Source organism: Mycteria americana, chromosome 2 (genome assembly GCF_035582795.1).
Source record: "Mycteria americana isolate JAX WOST 10 ecotype Jacksonville Zoo and Gardens chromosome 2, USCA_MyAme_1.0, whole genome shotgun sequence".
Taxonomy (NCBI): Eukaryota; Metazoa; Chordata; class Aves; order Ciconiiformes; family Ciconiidae; genus Mycteria; species Mycteria americana.
The window spans coordinates 150,282,620-150,295,770 of NC_134366.1; the positions used below are offsets into that span (position 1 = coordinate 150,282,620).

Sequence of the window (13,151 nt, forward strand, 5' to 3'; positions counted from 1 at the left end):
CCCGGCTGATGAGGACTCCTGACAGCGAGGGTAATGTAGTCCTGGGCTATCTGGGTTACCCCAGGTTATCTGGAAAACTGCTCTGAAACAGCACATCCTTGTGATGAACTTCTGCTGAAAAAGCAGAAGCAAATTCCAAAGCTTTCCCCAACACAAGTAACAGCAAGAAGAGGATCCGTAACTCAGTCGTAACTCGTCATGGGAGCAGTGGGATGAAGAAAGGAGGAAGCGCCGCCGTGTGTGGGGTTACTGTAGGGATTTTCCTGCTTGGACTTTGGTAGTCTTAGAATAAAATGGATGTATACTCTTGCTGAGGAAATGAGTCTCCCAGGGGAAGGTTGGCTTTTCCCTGGTGTGAATTTTTGCTGCCTCATGCTCACTCAAGTCAATTAACCTAAAACCTACAAACTGCACATGCCACAGCTCTGTGCAGTTATTATATGGAACTTTATACAGTTGCATGTGGATTTAATCATAAACAGCCCAGGAATGGATTCAAGTTTATATTCCTGTTTAAATATTTGTATTCCTATAATGGAATACTGCCCATTTTTCTCTGTAGGTGCCAGCTTGCTTGATGACCTCAGTAAATACTTCTGGTTTCATCATTCTCAAGGGGACACGATGACAGTTCAGGATCCAAACCAGATGAATCTCTGTGCTGCTGTTTGGACTGTTGTCTCCTATGTAATTGCTGACATGGAGGAGATGTTGCCAAGGTAATAAAACAGCAAGAAAGAAGATTTCTGTTCTTCAAGAAAGATTGTGAGTCCACTAATGCATGCGGTCTACAGCTGTGGGAATGCCGTTTTTCACCCTGATTTTGTGCATTATTATGTCTGTTTTCCTCAAAGCACATGCTCTTTTACACATTCCTGTTTCTTTTTGCTGTTTTGATATCTTCCATTTGTGATTTTCACTTAAAATTTCTTCTAAGTACTTTTTAAATTTCCGCTGAAGGTATGATACCTCTTTGACTATGATATAATAACCATTTGTATGCAAAGTAATCCTGTGCAAGCAGGAAAAATATACCAAATAAATTTGTTGCATCAGAATAATTCATGTACTGAGTTAGTGTACACATTTATGGGTTTGTTTTCTATCTTTCACTCTATGCATTAGAATGATGTACTATTAATAAAACAGCCATTTCTTTTTACTGTCTTAAGATAATACTGTATTTTCTATATGGTTTTCAGGTTATAGGACAAATTAATCTTGGCTGGTTTAATGGTAATATATGGTAAAATGGTCAAATCATGGTCAAAAGCCTAAAACAATAGGGCTTTTAATATAGTTCATTCAGCTCCCGCTGTTAGATCTTGCTAAAGATTGCTTCATGCAAGACTTGGATAAACCAGGACATAGAGGATAGGAAGCCAACCACAGGACTCCCAGGTCTCCTGTGTTTCTTCGGGCACCTCCCCGTGGAAAGCTGTGCGTGTCCTTTTCTTTCTATTGAAAGACTCGCCGTAGTGACATGCAGAGGATTTTGTATGGCAGTTTTTCTCTGAAATGCCATGATGTTTCAGAAGCAGCATCACAGCTGTGATTTGTGACCTTCACTACCTGCCAGCTGATATCTAAATGAAGTGTAAGAGCACATTTTGATTCAGGCTGCTGAAGCCATTCCCAGCCACCCCTCTCTTGTGGGGATGCCCTCCCCTGCTGGAAGCCAGGTGAGAGAATGCTGGTACATGTGTGCTTTGATGGGGGAATTAATCTGGGAATTTGATTCTTGTATACTTTGCTGGGTTTTGGTTTTGTTTTTTTTCCTGCTCAAAGATTATGAATATTCAGATGAGTTTCAGGGATATCTGTAGAGAAGATATAGCTGGTGCTGGGGAATATTTTAAGGCATATGATTTCTGCTCATTTCTTTGTGACATGATCCTTGTTTGTGCTTTTAAATTTTACAACAAGCAAACTTACTGATGTGAATAACTGCTGCAATATAATCAACACCAACCAACTAACGTAACAAACAACACAGAGTATTAAACCAAATGGCAGGCAGTCCCTGGTGCTGTTAATCAGTTCTGTAGCTGAGCAATAGCTGAGTGATGAGCCATTCATTTTTATAGAATTAATAACCGTGATATCTGTTTACCATGATAATAGCGGTTTTACATCAAATTTATTAAATATTTCAATTTTCCCTCCAAATAATTTCAGGAACATAAAAGCTGCCTGGAGGTACTCTGCTCTTTCTTTTTAAAGAAACAGTATTGAAATAAAGTTAGCAAAAATTTCCTCTGCTTTCAAGGCATGATGCCTATGCTTCTTCTTTCTGATTAGTTTGACAAGAGCATAGCTGGTGGTGCTCACCACTGACAGATCCTCAGCTGTCTCTAAATCCAGCCTTTTGACCTTCACAGAATATTACTGACCGATTCCTGAACTGTGTTCCACATCCTTTTTCCCTCATGTCACTTTGTACATCAGAGATTCAGAAGGGTTCTCCGTGAAGTTACATTAATTGTTACAAATCTTAGCCTCTTCTCACTTGGAAACGGGGTTTATTTGTGTTCTTCTCCATTGCCTCAAGTCAAACGGAGAATCTCTGGAGTCAAGAATACTCTCTGCAGAGGAGAAGGCGGCTGTGGTATGCATGTGGCGGCACAGCACATCCCAAGGTGTGCTTGTTGGCTCCTAGGCTACATAAGATTGGCCGTAAAAATTAAGACCTTGATGCCACTGAAGAAAATTTAACCTTCACGTCAGCTTCAGATACACAGTTCTAGAGAGAAGCTTGGCAGAGTGGATTCTGAAAAAATGTTCAAAAATCAAAATTGCTGTCTTCTTTTTATAGAAATAGTGAAATTAAAAATATTTTAGTTCTCAAATTGAAAAACAAAGATCTTTTTACATGTAAAACCAGTTTTCATTAAAATAAGACCTTGTCTTTTTGATTTAGCCCTTCTTTTTCTATCTGTAATAGTTCTCAGATGTAAAAGTTCAGCTGTTCACAGTGCCGTCCTTGATAACCTGCCTGTTTGGATGTACCTCTCTCAAAAATTTCCATAAACGAAGAGATACTAATACATTCCTTTCCTTTCCCAGTGGGAGTTTGTACCTTCTGTGCAATAGCTCATCTTTATCCCTGCTCACTGTAGCAATTACGCTGTTTCAGTTGGTGGCAATTAAACATATATCAGTTGGTCAATTTTCAATTCAAGAGCATTTCTGAAGTGATCCATGTATGCCAGCGTAACTTTGCTTTCCACTGGCATGCTGCCTTTGATCTTTGAGAATCTTTCTCAACTTTAGTTGAGAAAGTAATAGCCGAGGATATTTTAATATTACTATTATTGTCAGGGTCAGCTGCCATAAAAGCCTTAAGTATTTTGATGGCATTCTAAGATAAAGGCACCATGCGTACGTTTCTCTCCTATAAAATAAAACACTATCAGCTTTGGACTAGTTTGCTTTTTGCCTGCAAAGATCTGTGAGCTGAGAGTTGAAAAAACAGCAGTCGTATTTAAATATATGTCAAAAATTTAAATTTCAAATAAACTTTTTCCTCAAGGTAATACAAATCTCTTGCATCCGCTGAGAAGACGGGAGGCCCCTGGGTAGCCTTCCTTTCTGCTACAACTCAAAGCTTTCAGACACAGTTACAGAGGGACGAGGCCAATACATAATTCATTTACCTGACTAGACTATAGCACAAATGCTGATGAAAAGTCTCTTTACAATACTGCATAATGTAACATAAGTAATTTTGCCAGTAATAAAAGAATTGCAGGATAGGAAACTGAGTTGGTGCTTTTGTCCTTCATATGTCAAGACATCATTGGAGTTTCACTGTCTCTTTGAATGATTCGGTTCTATGTGATCCCACAAGATTTTTCCCTCCCTTAAAATAATTAAAAACAAAGAAAGAAAGCTATTTCCTGGAACAAGAGATGAAGCGGTGCTTCTGGTGCTGCTACACTGCAAACATCTCTGGCTGTATATTTACTTGGTATGCTTCCCCCATAACGATTTGAGACACTTCCATTTACCATGAGTAAATATCAAACTGATCTTGATATCTATATCTGTCTCATGAAATATACATACCATCTAAATGTGCCCAAATGATTAATTTACTGCTGTGTAATGATTAGCATAAAAATCTCATCACTGCACAGGATAGAAATGTTACCACTAATTGCTGGTTGAAGTGAACAATGTTTTCTGCATAGAAATTAATGATGCATGCATCGCAGCTCACTCTTGAATGGGAAAATTCAAGACTTTCTGGAAGAGAATCATCTTTTTTTTTTTTTTTCCTTTTCTGCTAAATGATATGACAACCTGATCATGTATAATGGGAAGGAATATTATTTTGTGCATGATCCATTGTATCTTTGCACTACACTTATGGAAATGTTTGAACTTACACCTTTTGTAATCTTCTGTCTACAGCAAATGCATGGAAGCACTGTCCACACGCATGCCTTAGTCTTCCATGGTCATTACTTCTGGAAGCTCCAGCCCTTTTGCACTAAGGTTTGGCCAGCTACGGAGCTGTGATTTGTAGTTACAATTGTTCCATAAACATATTGTGCTAGCACCTGGTTAAGGCCTTTAGGTGCCTCTCTTCTTAGTAATCCTCTTTGCCCTTGGAGGAGGGACCTCAGTGACAACTTTATATCCAGCTCTGTGTTTAGCTTGCAGTTTGATTTCACTTCAGGACAGATCAACCTCCTTTAGTTTATGGTAAGTTTCTGTTTTCTGGTTTTTTTTCAGTCTTTCACTCTGTCTTTCTCAGCATCTGTACTGTGATACGGATATTAGGAATGACTAACCAACTGAAAAAATCTGTGTGTTTTGTGCCTTGGGGCTCAGGAACTGCAAGATGCAATTTGAGATGATTCTGAATGAGATCCACCCGAGAGTGTTGAAGGAGCTGGCAGATGTGCTCACCAAGCCCCTTTCCATCATTTACCAGCAGTCCTGGCTAACTGGGGAAGTCCCTGCTGACTGGAGATTAGCTAATGTGACACCCATCTTCAAGAAGGGCCGGAAGGAGGACCCGGGGAACTACAGGCCTGTCAGCCTGACCTCGGTGCCGGGGAAGCTGATGGAGCAGATCATCCTGAGTGCTATCACACGGCATGTAGAGAATAACGAAGGGATCAAGCCCAGCCAGCATGGGTTCAGGAAAGGCACGTCCTGCTTGACCAACCTGATCTCCTTCTATGACAAGGTGACCCGCCTAGTGGATGAGGGAAAGGCTGTGGATGTTGTCTACCTGGACTTCAGTAAAGCCTTTGACACGGTTTCCCACAGCATTCTCCTGGAGAAACTGGCTGCTCATGGCTTGGACGGGTGTACTCTTCGCTGGGTAAAGAACTGGCTGAACGGCCGGGCCCAAAAAGTGGTGGTGAATGGAGTTTACTCCGGTTGGCGGCCGGTCACAAGCGGTGTTCCCCAGGGCTCGGTGTTAGGGCCAGTGCTGTTTAACATCTTTATCAATGATCTGGACGAAGGGATCGAGTGTACTCTCAGTAAGTTTGCAGACGACACCAAGTTGTGTGGGAGTGTTGATCTGCTGGAGGGTAGGAGGGCTCTACAGAGGGACCTGGACAGGCTGGATCGATGGGCTGGGGTGAATTGTATGAGGTTTAACAAGGCCAAGTGCAAGGTCCTGCACTTGGGCCACAGCAACCCCATGCAACGCTCCAGGCTTGGGGAAGAGTAGCTGGAAAGCTGCCTGGCAGAGAAGGACCTGGGGGTGTTTGTTGACAGCCGCCTGAATATGAGCCAGCAGTGTGCCCAGGCGGCCAAGAAAGCCAATGGCATCCTGGCTTGTATCAAAAATAGCGTGGCCAGCAGGACTAGGGAAGTGATCGTGCCCCTGTACTCGGCACTGGTGAGGCCGCACCTCGAATACTGTGTTCAGTTTTGGGCCCCCCACTACAAGAGGGATATTGAGGTACTGGAGCGTGTCCAGAGAAGGGCAACGAAGCTGGTGAAGGGTCTGGAGCAGAAGTCTTATGAGGAGCGGCTGAGGGAGCTGGGACTGTTTAGCCTGGAGAAAAGGAGGCTGAGGGGAGACCTCATCGCTCTCTACAACTGCCTGAAAGGAGGTTGTAGAGAGGTGGGGGTCGGTCTCTTCTCCCAGGTAACAAGCCATAGGACAAGAGGAAATGGCCTCAAGTTGTGGCGGGGGAGGTTTAGACTGGATATTAGGAAATTTTTCTTCACCGAGAGGGTTATCAAGCATTGGAACAGGCTGCCCAGGGAAGTGGTTGAGTCGCCATCCCTGGAGGTATTTAAAGGACGTTTGGATGAGGTACTTAGAGACATGGTGTAGTGGTGGTTTTTGGCAGTGTTAGGTTTATGGTTGGACTCGATGATCTTAAAGGTCTTTTCCAACCTATATGATTCTGTGATTCTGTGATTCTGTGAAGAGCAACATATAAGCACATGGGTGAGAGCTCCATCAGGGCCACCACTTGCCATTATCACTGGCCTATGTTACTGGCAGGCAGAGCTTTGTGATCAATGCAATGAGTTTTCATCACCAGTCATATCTATATAACTACATGAAAATCAGGCTTATGGAAACCAAAGAGGGAAGCTCTGGAGGACGAACCACAAAAATTAGGGCAAGGTAACACTGAGGCAGGGACTGCGGCTTCAAGTACCGATGTTGTACTCTGCTTTGCTGGGTGAGTTGGGAAACACTACCTAAAGCTACCTCAGTTTCACTGTTAAATGTTGGTAGTGGTGTTTGGTGCTTATGTTTGGTGTAGTCTGATTTAACAACACTGTGTTAAAGTACATGGTGCATGTAAAATATAAGTTCATAGCAGAGGTGAAGTTCAACTGGAGGAGAGGAATAAGAAGTTAACGCCTTTTAGCTGCATGAGAATTCATCTGTAAAATGTGTCTTTTAGTAATTACTGTTTGCATTTACATTACTTGCATTATTCACATTTGCATTACTATTTGCATTTACTATTTGTCATGACAAACAAAAAGAAATATTCCTTCTCCAGATACTGCCATTTCAAAATATAATTTGGACATTAGGCATATCCATTTTAAACTAACGGTACTTTGCATCCAGGAATCAAGTGGGACAATTATGTATGCAAAATGGTCACACCCAATGCCATCTATATATATCATTTCACAGCTTTGGACTGTCACACACATGCTAAGTCTCTCACAAAATCAGTGGCCATACAGTGGGGCAGTATGGGAAAAGAGAATAGGTTAAATGGTTTTCTAAAAGCCATGCAGCCAGTCAGTCCTAAAGTTAAGTTTAGGATACAGAAGTTCCTACCTCAGCCAAACTGTGCTGCCCATAAATGAGTTGCTACTTTCTTTTTATACCACTGAGATAATTTTGAAGCTGAAGTGTAAAATTTTGTGCACAAGTGACATTTTTGAGCATATGCAATGCTCTGGACTGCAAATTCAAGAGAGAGAAATAAGAAAATATTTTTTGTGTTTTTTCTCAGTTAACTAAGTTAGTGATTTCTGGAAGGAAAACAAGTAGGCTTACACCATTTATATTAACCTTAAAACATATTAATACATACCTACACACATTTCCCTCTCTATGCATAATGCAGAAAAGCTTTCTTATCCTGAAGATGACTTTATTTCTGCTTTTTATCAAAGCATGTACTTTATAAGCAGAAGTTGCCAAAAAAGTTCTGGATTTACAGAGCGGCAACTATAGTCTTAGTAGGAATTGAGATAATAATGCTGCATGCATCTCGATAAAACTGACGTCCCGTGTGTGGACTGAATCTTTGGGAAAGTCTTCAAAACTGTGATTTCACTGAGGTTCTTTGTGATTCATATTATAATCTCTGGAATATTTTGACTTCACCTGTGTGAATGTGATTATTCAATATGTTACTTATCCTAAATTGTCTATATCTTTCGCTTTTTCCAGGGATATTATGTCAGTGATACAGCTGCAGACAATTCATATCATTGCCTGTACTTATAAGCAACTTTCCCAGTTCTTTTACATTTCATGTCATCATGTTTTATTTTGCTTTAAATTTGTATCACTAAGGCAGAAAAGTATCACAGCTTTTAATGTGATACACAATGTAGAGGCTACTGATTGTTCAAAAGCAGATAACAAAATATCCACATTTTTTAATAAAAGTGCCATGCTGTTCTTTCTGTGGCTGTTATCAAGCTTTAGCTCATCAATAAGATGAGTTTAATAAAAGGAATTACTAGAAAGTGAGTCATGAGACATTTAACTGTGGAAAGTTTAACAGGCATAAATCACTGCATAGTTTCTGAATGGAAGTAAAATGTTGACAACTTTACCCCTCCAAATGGCTCATTGTAGAAGCAGAGAAAGCTATAAATATCTACAAGAAAATGCATGCTTCTCTTTCAGCAGTGATTCCCAATGCTGACTTCTGCATAGTAGTTATTTTAAGCCTTTATAATATAGACTGAACTTTTAACATGAAACACCAAGAAGCAAAACCACACTAGTTGTTGTGAATTCCTATGTGCCTCTTTTGCAATGGTAAACAGGATACAGCTCTATTGGGAACTCAGCCTAGCTTTAGTATTGCTGTCCCTCCAAGCAGGAGTCCCTTCTGGCTATATGGCAAGCTTATTGGAAGGGTAAGTATGAGCAGTAGGAAAAATTACTTAAAAATTTGGTCTTGTTAGATCTTCATAAAACAATGAAAGTGTTTGTTGTTTTTTTTTTAATGCACAAATACCTTTAGCTTCTTAACTAGCTGAACTTAGGTTTTGGCGTGTGCAGTTGTTGAAACCTCTTTTCATTCCTCTCATAAACAGTAGTGTCTCCGTAGGTATAAGATGATAATAAATGAAATAATTCAGTAAACTGTATAAGTACCACATGTATTAAACAACAACCTAAGTTACAAAAAATGAACCCATTTATCAACAGGAACAAATTTTTAAATATGAAAAGAGGATTAATTTCCAAGTTGTTAGAAGGAAGTAGACGTGATAGAAGGAAGTGTAGACTTTTACTTTCAGCTGAGCAAAGTCTCATTTCAGGTGTTTCACATCATGCGTTCACCTGAACTTAAAGGAGAAGTTAGAGAAAATGTGCATATCCTTCTCTGTTGAGCAAAATCCCCACAGTGCTTGCTGGTATCAGCAGAAGCTTCTCTGCAGGAGGCTCTCTGGTTAGGGGGTTCTCCATCCCCTACGCGTTTGATAACACATTGGGGGTGCTGTATTCCCAGAACTAGGTAAGCTTGAATTTATGGGGTGAGGACCGGAAGCATTTGTTGGGAATGTTCTGCAAGAAGTGTGTAACACAGCTGTTCTTGTCCCCACGTCTTCATGTGACAAACAAATAATAAACCAGCCCTTGGTAGCTCAGCCACTCCCCTCAGCCCAGGTGGTTGCCCTCCGGTCCTGTGGGAAGGGTGATCACCCCAGGCTTCATCTAGAGAAAAGAGAACTGAAGATCACTGACCAAAGTCCAGGTGTTTGGTTGATCTCTTTCTATACAACTAATGTAGGATTGCCATGGAGAATCTTTCTGCTTATCCGTTGGGTGCAGAGGTCCTTTGCATCCATGCTCCCATAGAACTAGAATGAGAGGAGAGTTTTCATGCTTGGTGACCATGTGGAGGTGAATACTTATTTTTGCACTCCGAATGCTAGAAGTTCAGGAAGAGCTCAGGGTCATAGGCTCTTTTTTCCTCCCAAATAGCCTGAATTATAGTTCAAACTGCAGTACTTGTATGTCTTTTAGACTTGGATTTGCAATGGATTTGTAGTATATAACATTGTCATCACACTGTGAAATCACCGAAGTCTAATACTTTTCATGTTCCATATCTCTGCATTTCAGAGCTGTGTCTAAACAAGCAGGAACAGTAATGGCTGTCAGCGGAGCGCTTGACAATATCTTCAAAGCAGAAGAACTGAGTAAACATTTGCTGTGTGCGCTCTATTAGGTGTCAACAAAAATTTCATCCCTCCCTCCCTCATCTGTGAGGTGATGGATGGGGAAAACATTACTGCTCTGCGTTTCTGCAGCAGTTAGTCTTAGAGTTGCTGCTACAATACGTCTAAATCGGTTTGAGGTGTAAGATTATATGAGACATCAGGATGTGGCAAACTTCAGAGAAGTTGCAAATGTAGCAACGTTGTTCATTGTGCAGTGTTTATTCGCACAGTAGTTAAAGGTCCTTGAAAATAGAAGTATAAGAGCTTTGCACTATTTGCAGAAACATTTTGCTGACCAGCTAAAGCTTTGAAAGACCTCTGTTACTTCATTGTTGTAAACTAACAAAGGGATATTAATACCTGTTTTTTTAACTTAATCACTTTTCGATTCCTCTGTGGAAAAAAACCCCATCAGCCCAGTTTAAAATAACTGTAGGAAGAGCTCCCAGAGTTCCTTTGATTTATGCTGGCTTAAAATACGAAGAAACAAAGATTGCAGCTTCAGATAAACATTGGTCAAGTCAGTAGGAATTTCTTTAAAAACATTTGCAAATGTGGGCAGATGGCGTCGGGTGTTCTGCACTGTAGCAGAGCAAGCAGTTACATTAGACTTTTTCTTTTTCCCAAAGTTACCCTGATTTTTATAAAAATACTCCTGTTGCCATTAATCTCCAACATTCTAACAAGCTCTAAATTTACTACCATGCTGTAAAAGTTTACTTTCTGGCCACTTTTTTTTCCCCTTAGAATAAGCTCAGTCTAGTGGTTTTAACTTAAGACAATAAACCAGGAACTCCCAAGTTCTAATTCTGCCTCGGTAACCGTCTTGCTGGGTGGTCTTGGCACACCCTAAAGGTATGCCTTCTGTGCAGATTTAATTTGTGAAAAACTAAAAAAAGGTCTGTTTCCTAGCCTGGATGCAGCCAGAGGTGTGGGACACTGTTCTAATGAGCTATCTTTTATCTTTGGTCATAACCTGAAAACAGCTGAGGTTTGGGCATCTTCTAATTTATGCTCCATAGGTGAATTAACCTTGCAGCTGAATAATACTTCAGCTTGGCTGAAATCTGAATACCATTGCGGTCCGTCTTCACTGTGGCTGATTCACAGTTTGGAATGGAAAAGACATCAGAATTTGGTGGGTTTTTTGACCTCAAAACAGATGAAACCTTGGAGATGTGGAGTATTTTCTGTTGGTTAAAAAATTGGACGCTCTGCATGTGAAATTGTAGATGTTTCCCTTCAAAGTTCTGCACAGAGACTTCTAGAAAATAAGGTCGAGGGGAAAAAATAGAAATGTTTAGTACAAAAACCATCATGCATAGTAATACCATGAGTCTGGAAACAGGGAATATATTCCAAATTTGAAGTGTTGGGTTTTTTGTTTTTTTTTTTCAAGAATAAGACTTAGGATAATAAAACTGCAGAGTAAGTTTAATAAAGTGTCTAATTTATTCTTAATCGAAAGTCATTTTCTTACAGCTGCAGGAAATAAGCCCTACTGGAGTCAATTCAGAGAAAATTCAGCAAACAGAAATGGGTCCCACCCTTCTTCATTATCCTGAACAGAAATCTACATGAATCTCACATACTCTGCTCCTGTTCCTGGTGCTTACTGAGCCTTTAGTACAAATAATTAGGAGTCATCCCTCATGAAGCCCTTACAAGGTAGTGAAATGTCAGAGGATTTCCCTCCATGTTCGGTTTTATTACAAATTCATCTACTTTCCCCTTCATTTTCTTAGTGGATACAATTAATGACACTGAAGAGTTCTCAGGGTATAAATTAAAGTTAAAATTTGAAGTAATGCCAGTGGCTTAAGAAGACAGTTTACTGATAACTCAGTCTTCAAACCCCCAAATACATCAGTTACTTTTTCACCTGCCAGCCCTGGCTCTAGATTTGATACATGGTATTAACTGCATCTCTTTGCTAAAGGAAATTACAACAGAACTTAGTTGTATAAAACTGTTCTTCTTTGTACTTTATGGTGAAACTAAAACTGTCTTTAAAATGACTCATTGCCCTCAAATATTTTTTCCAAATACTTTTTTAAAAAGTCAGTTTCAATTTCTGTCACTAGTAATATGCATATTCACAATTCACACAGCTGAAAGAAAGCAGCGTGGGGAGGACTTATTCTTCTTGCAGGCGCTAATGTAATCAAAAAGTAGTGGTTAAAAAAGTAGAACCAGCAATTACATACAATAAGTCTGAGATGCTGCCATTCAAGGAATGAAAACCATATTCTTATCTTGTATTTAGGGTGGAAGAAAACTAAATATCTTTAGGGAAATGGGATGTATAAGGTAAAATACCAAGAAGTGCAAATGGGAAGATGAGATTCTTAATGTGCCCAAGTAAGATAATGTAGTGCCAAGATACCCAAAGCACTCAACTATTCTAGTAGCTGGAGAAAATAAAGAAGAAACTGAAGAGCAAAATGCCTATATTCAGTACAACTGTATAAAAAGTAAGGAATTTTTAATCCAGGAAACACCGCAGTTGCCTCAGATGTTGTTACAGGACCAAGACTTGGGCAAGCTTGGAAGTTTAAAGCAGCTTTAAGCAAACCTGAGCCAGCTGGATGGAAGAAGTGTATAACTTATGGGTTCATTATCCTTCATCGCCCAAGTAGGTGAAAATTGGCTGATCTCAGTGCACTTATATTAGAATTTTGGTTCAAGGGAAATTTGGAACAACAGTCCCCGATGCCAAAAGAATTGTTGCGTGAAGCTGTGGTTGGAAACTGGAGTGTGTAACTGCTGTAGCAGGGCTTTTCATCTTTCTTTTTCCTTTTCCTGAGGATTGTTTCATGCAGTCAATGCTGAGTCTTTTGTCAAGGTTTACTTTAAAGCTTGAAATTGATGGGCTTCCCACGATTTCCCCTGAGCAAGTTTTCTTTGCAGTGAATCTTCTCTACAAACTTCTTTGGAGCTTGTAACTTAGCAGTGGAATAGTGCTGGCGTTCAGTGTGCTTGCACAATTCTCCGACATGAAAAACCTGCCCTTTAATTTGTCTTCTAGGAGAAGATGATGTTCATGCAACTGCAGATGTTGATGATTTATTTATATTACGTGCAGTGATTCTTAATTGAAGAAAGAAAGAAAGCAAAACCCAACTGTTTCGCTGCTTCTCCAGCCTTTTGAGGTCGGCGCCTGTGTGGAACCTCAGCAGCAGCCTGAGAATAACAGCTGAGAACAGCCCCACGGAGACCATAGGCAG

At 40.2% G+C, this 13,151-nt stretch overlaps 1 protein-coding gene across 6 annotated transcripts in view; it reads left to right on the forward strand.

Moving 5' to 3' along the window:
* The window catches only part of CPQ (carboxypeptidase Q), a 211,039-nt gene that overhangs the window by 172,392 nt on the left and 25,496 nt on the right, over positions 1 to 13,151 (forward strand). For 4 of the 6 annotated variants that reach the window (XM_075494996.1, XM_075494999.1, XM_075494998.1 and 1 more), the window contains one exon: positions 563 to 1,174. The exons of 1 other annotated variant lie outside the window; for it this stretch is intronic. In XM_075494996.1, the coding sequence (XP_075351111.1) occupies positions 563 to 723 (161 nt within the window). In that variant the 3' untranslated portion in view covers positions 724 to 1,174. Of the gene's footprint in view, positions 1 to 157; positions 234 to 562; positions 1,175 to 13,151 lie in introns of those variants that run through there. One more of the 6 variants, XM_075495000.1, reaches the window with a different exon arrangement.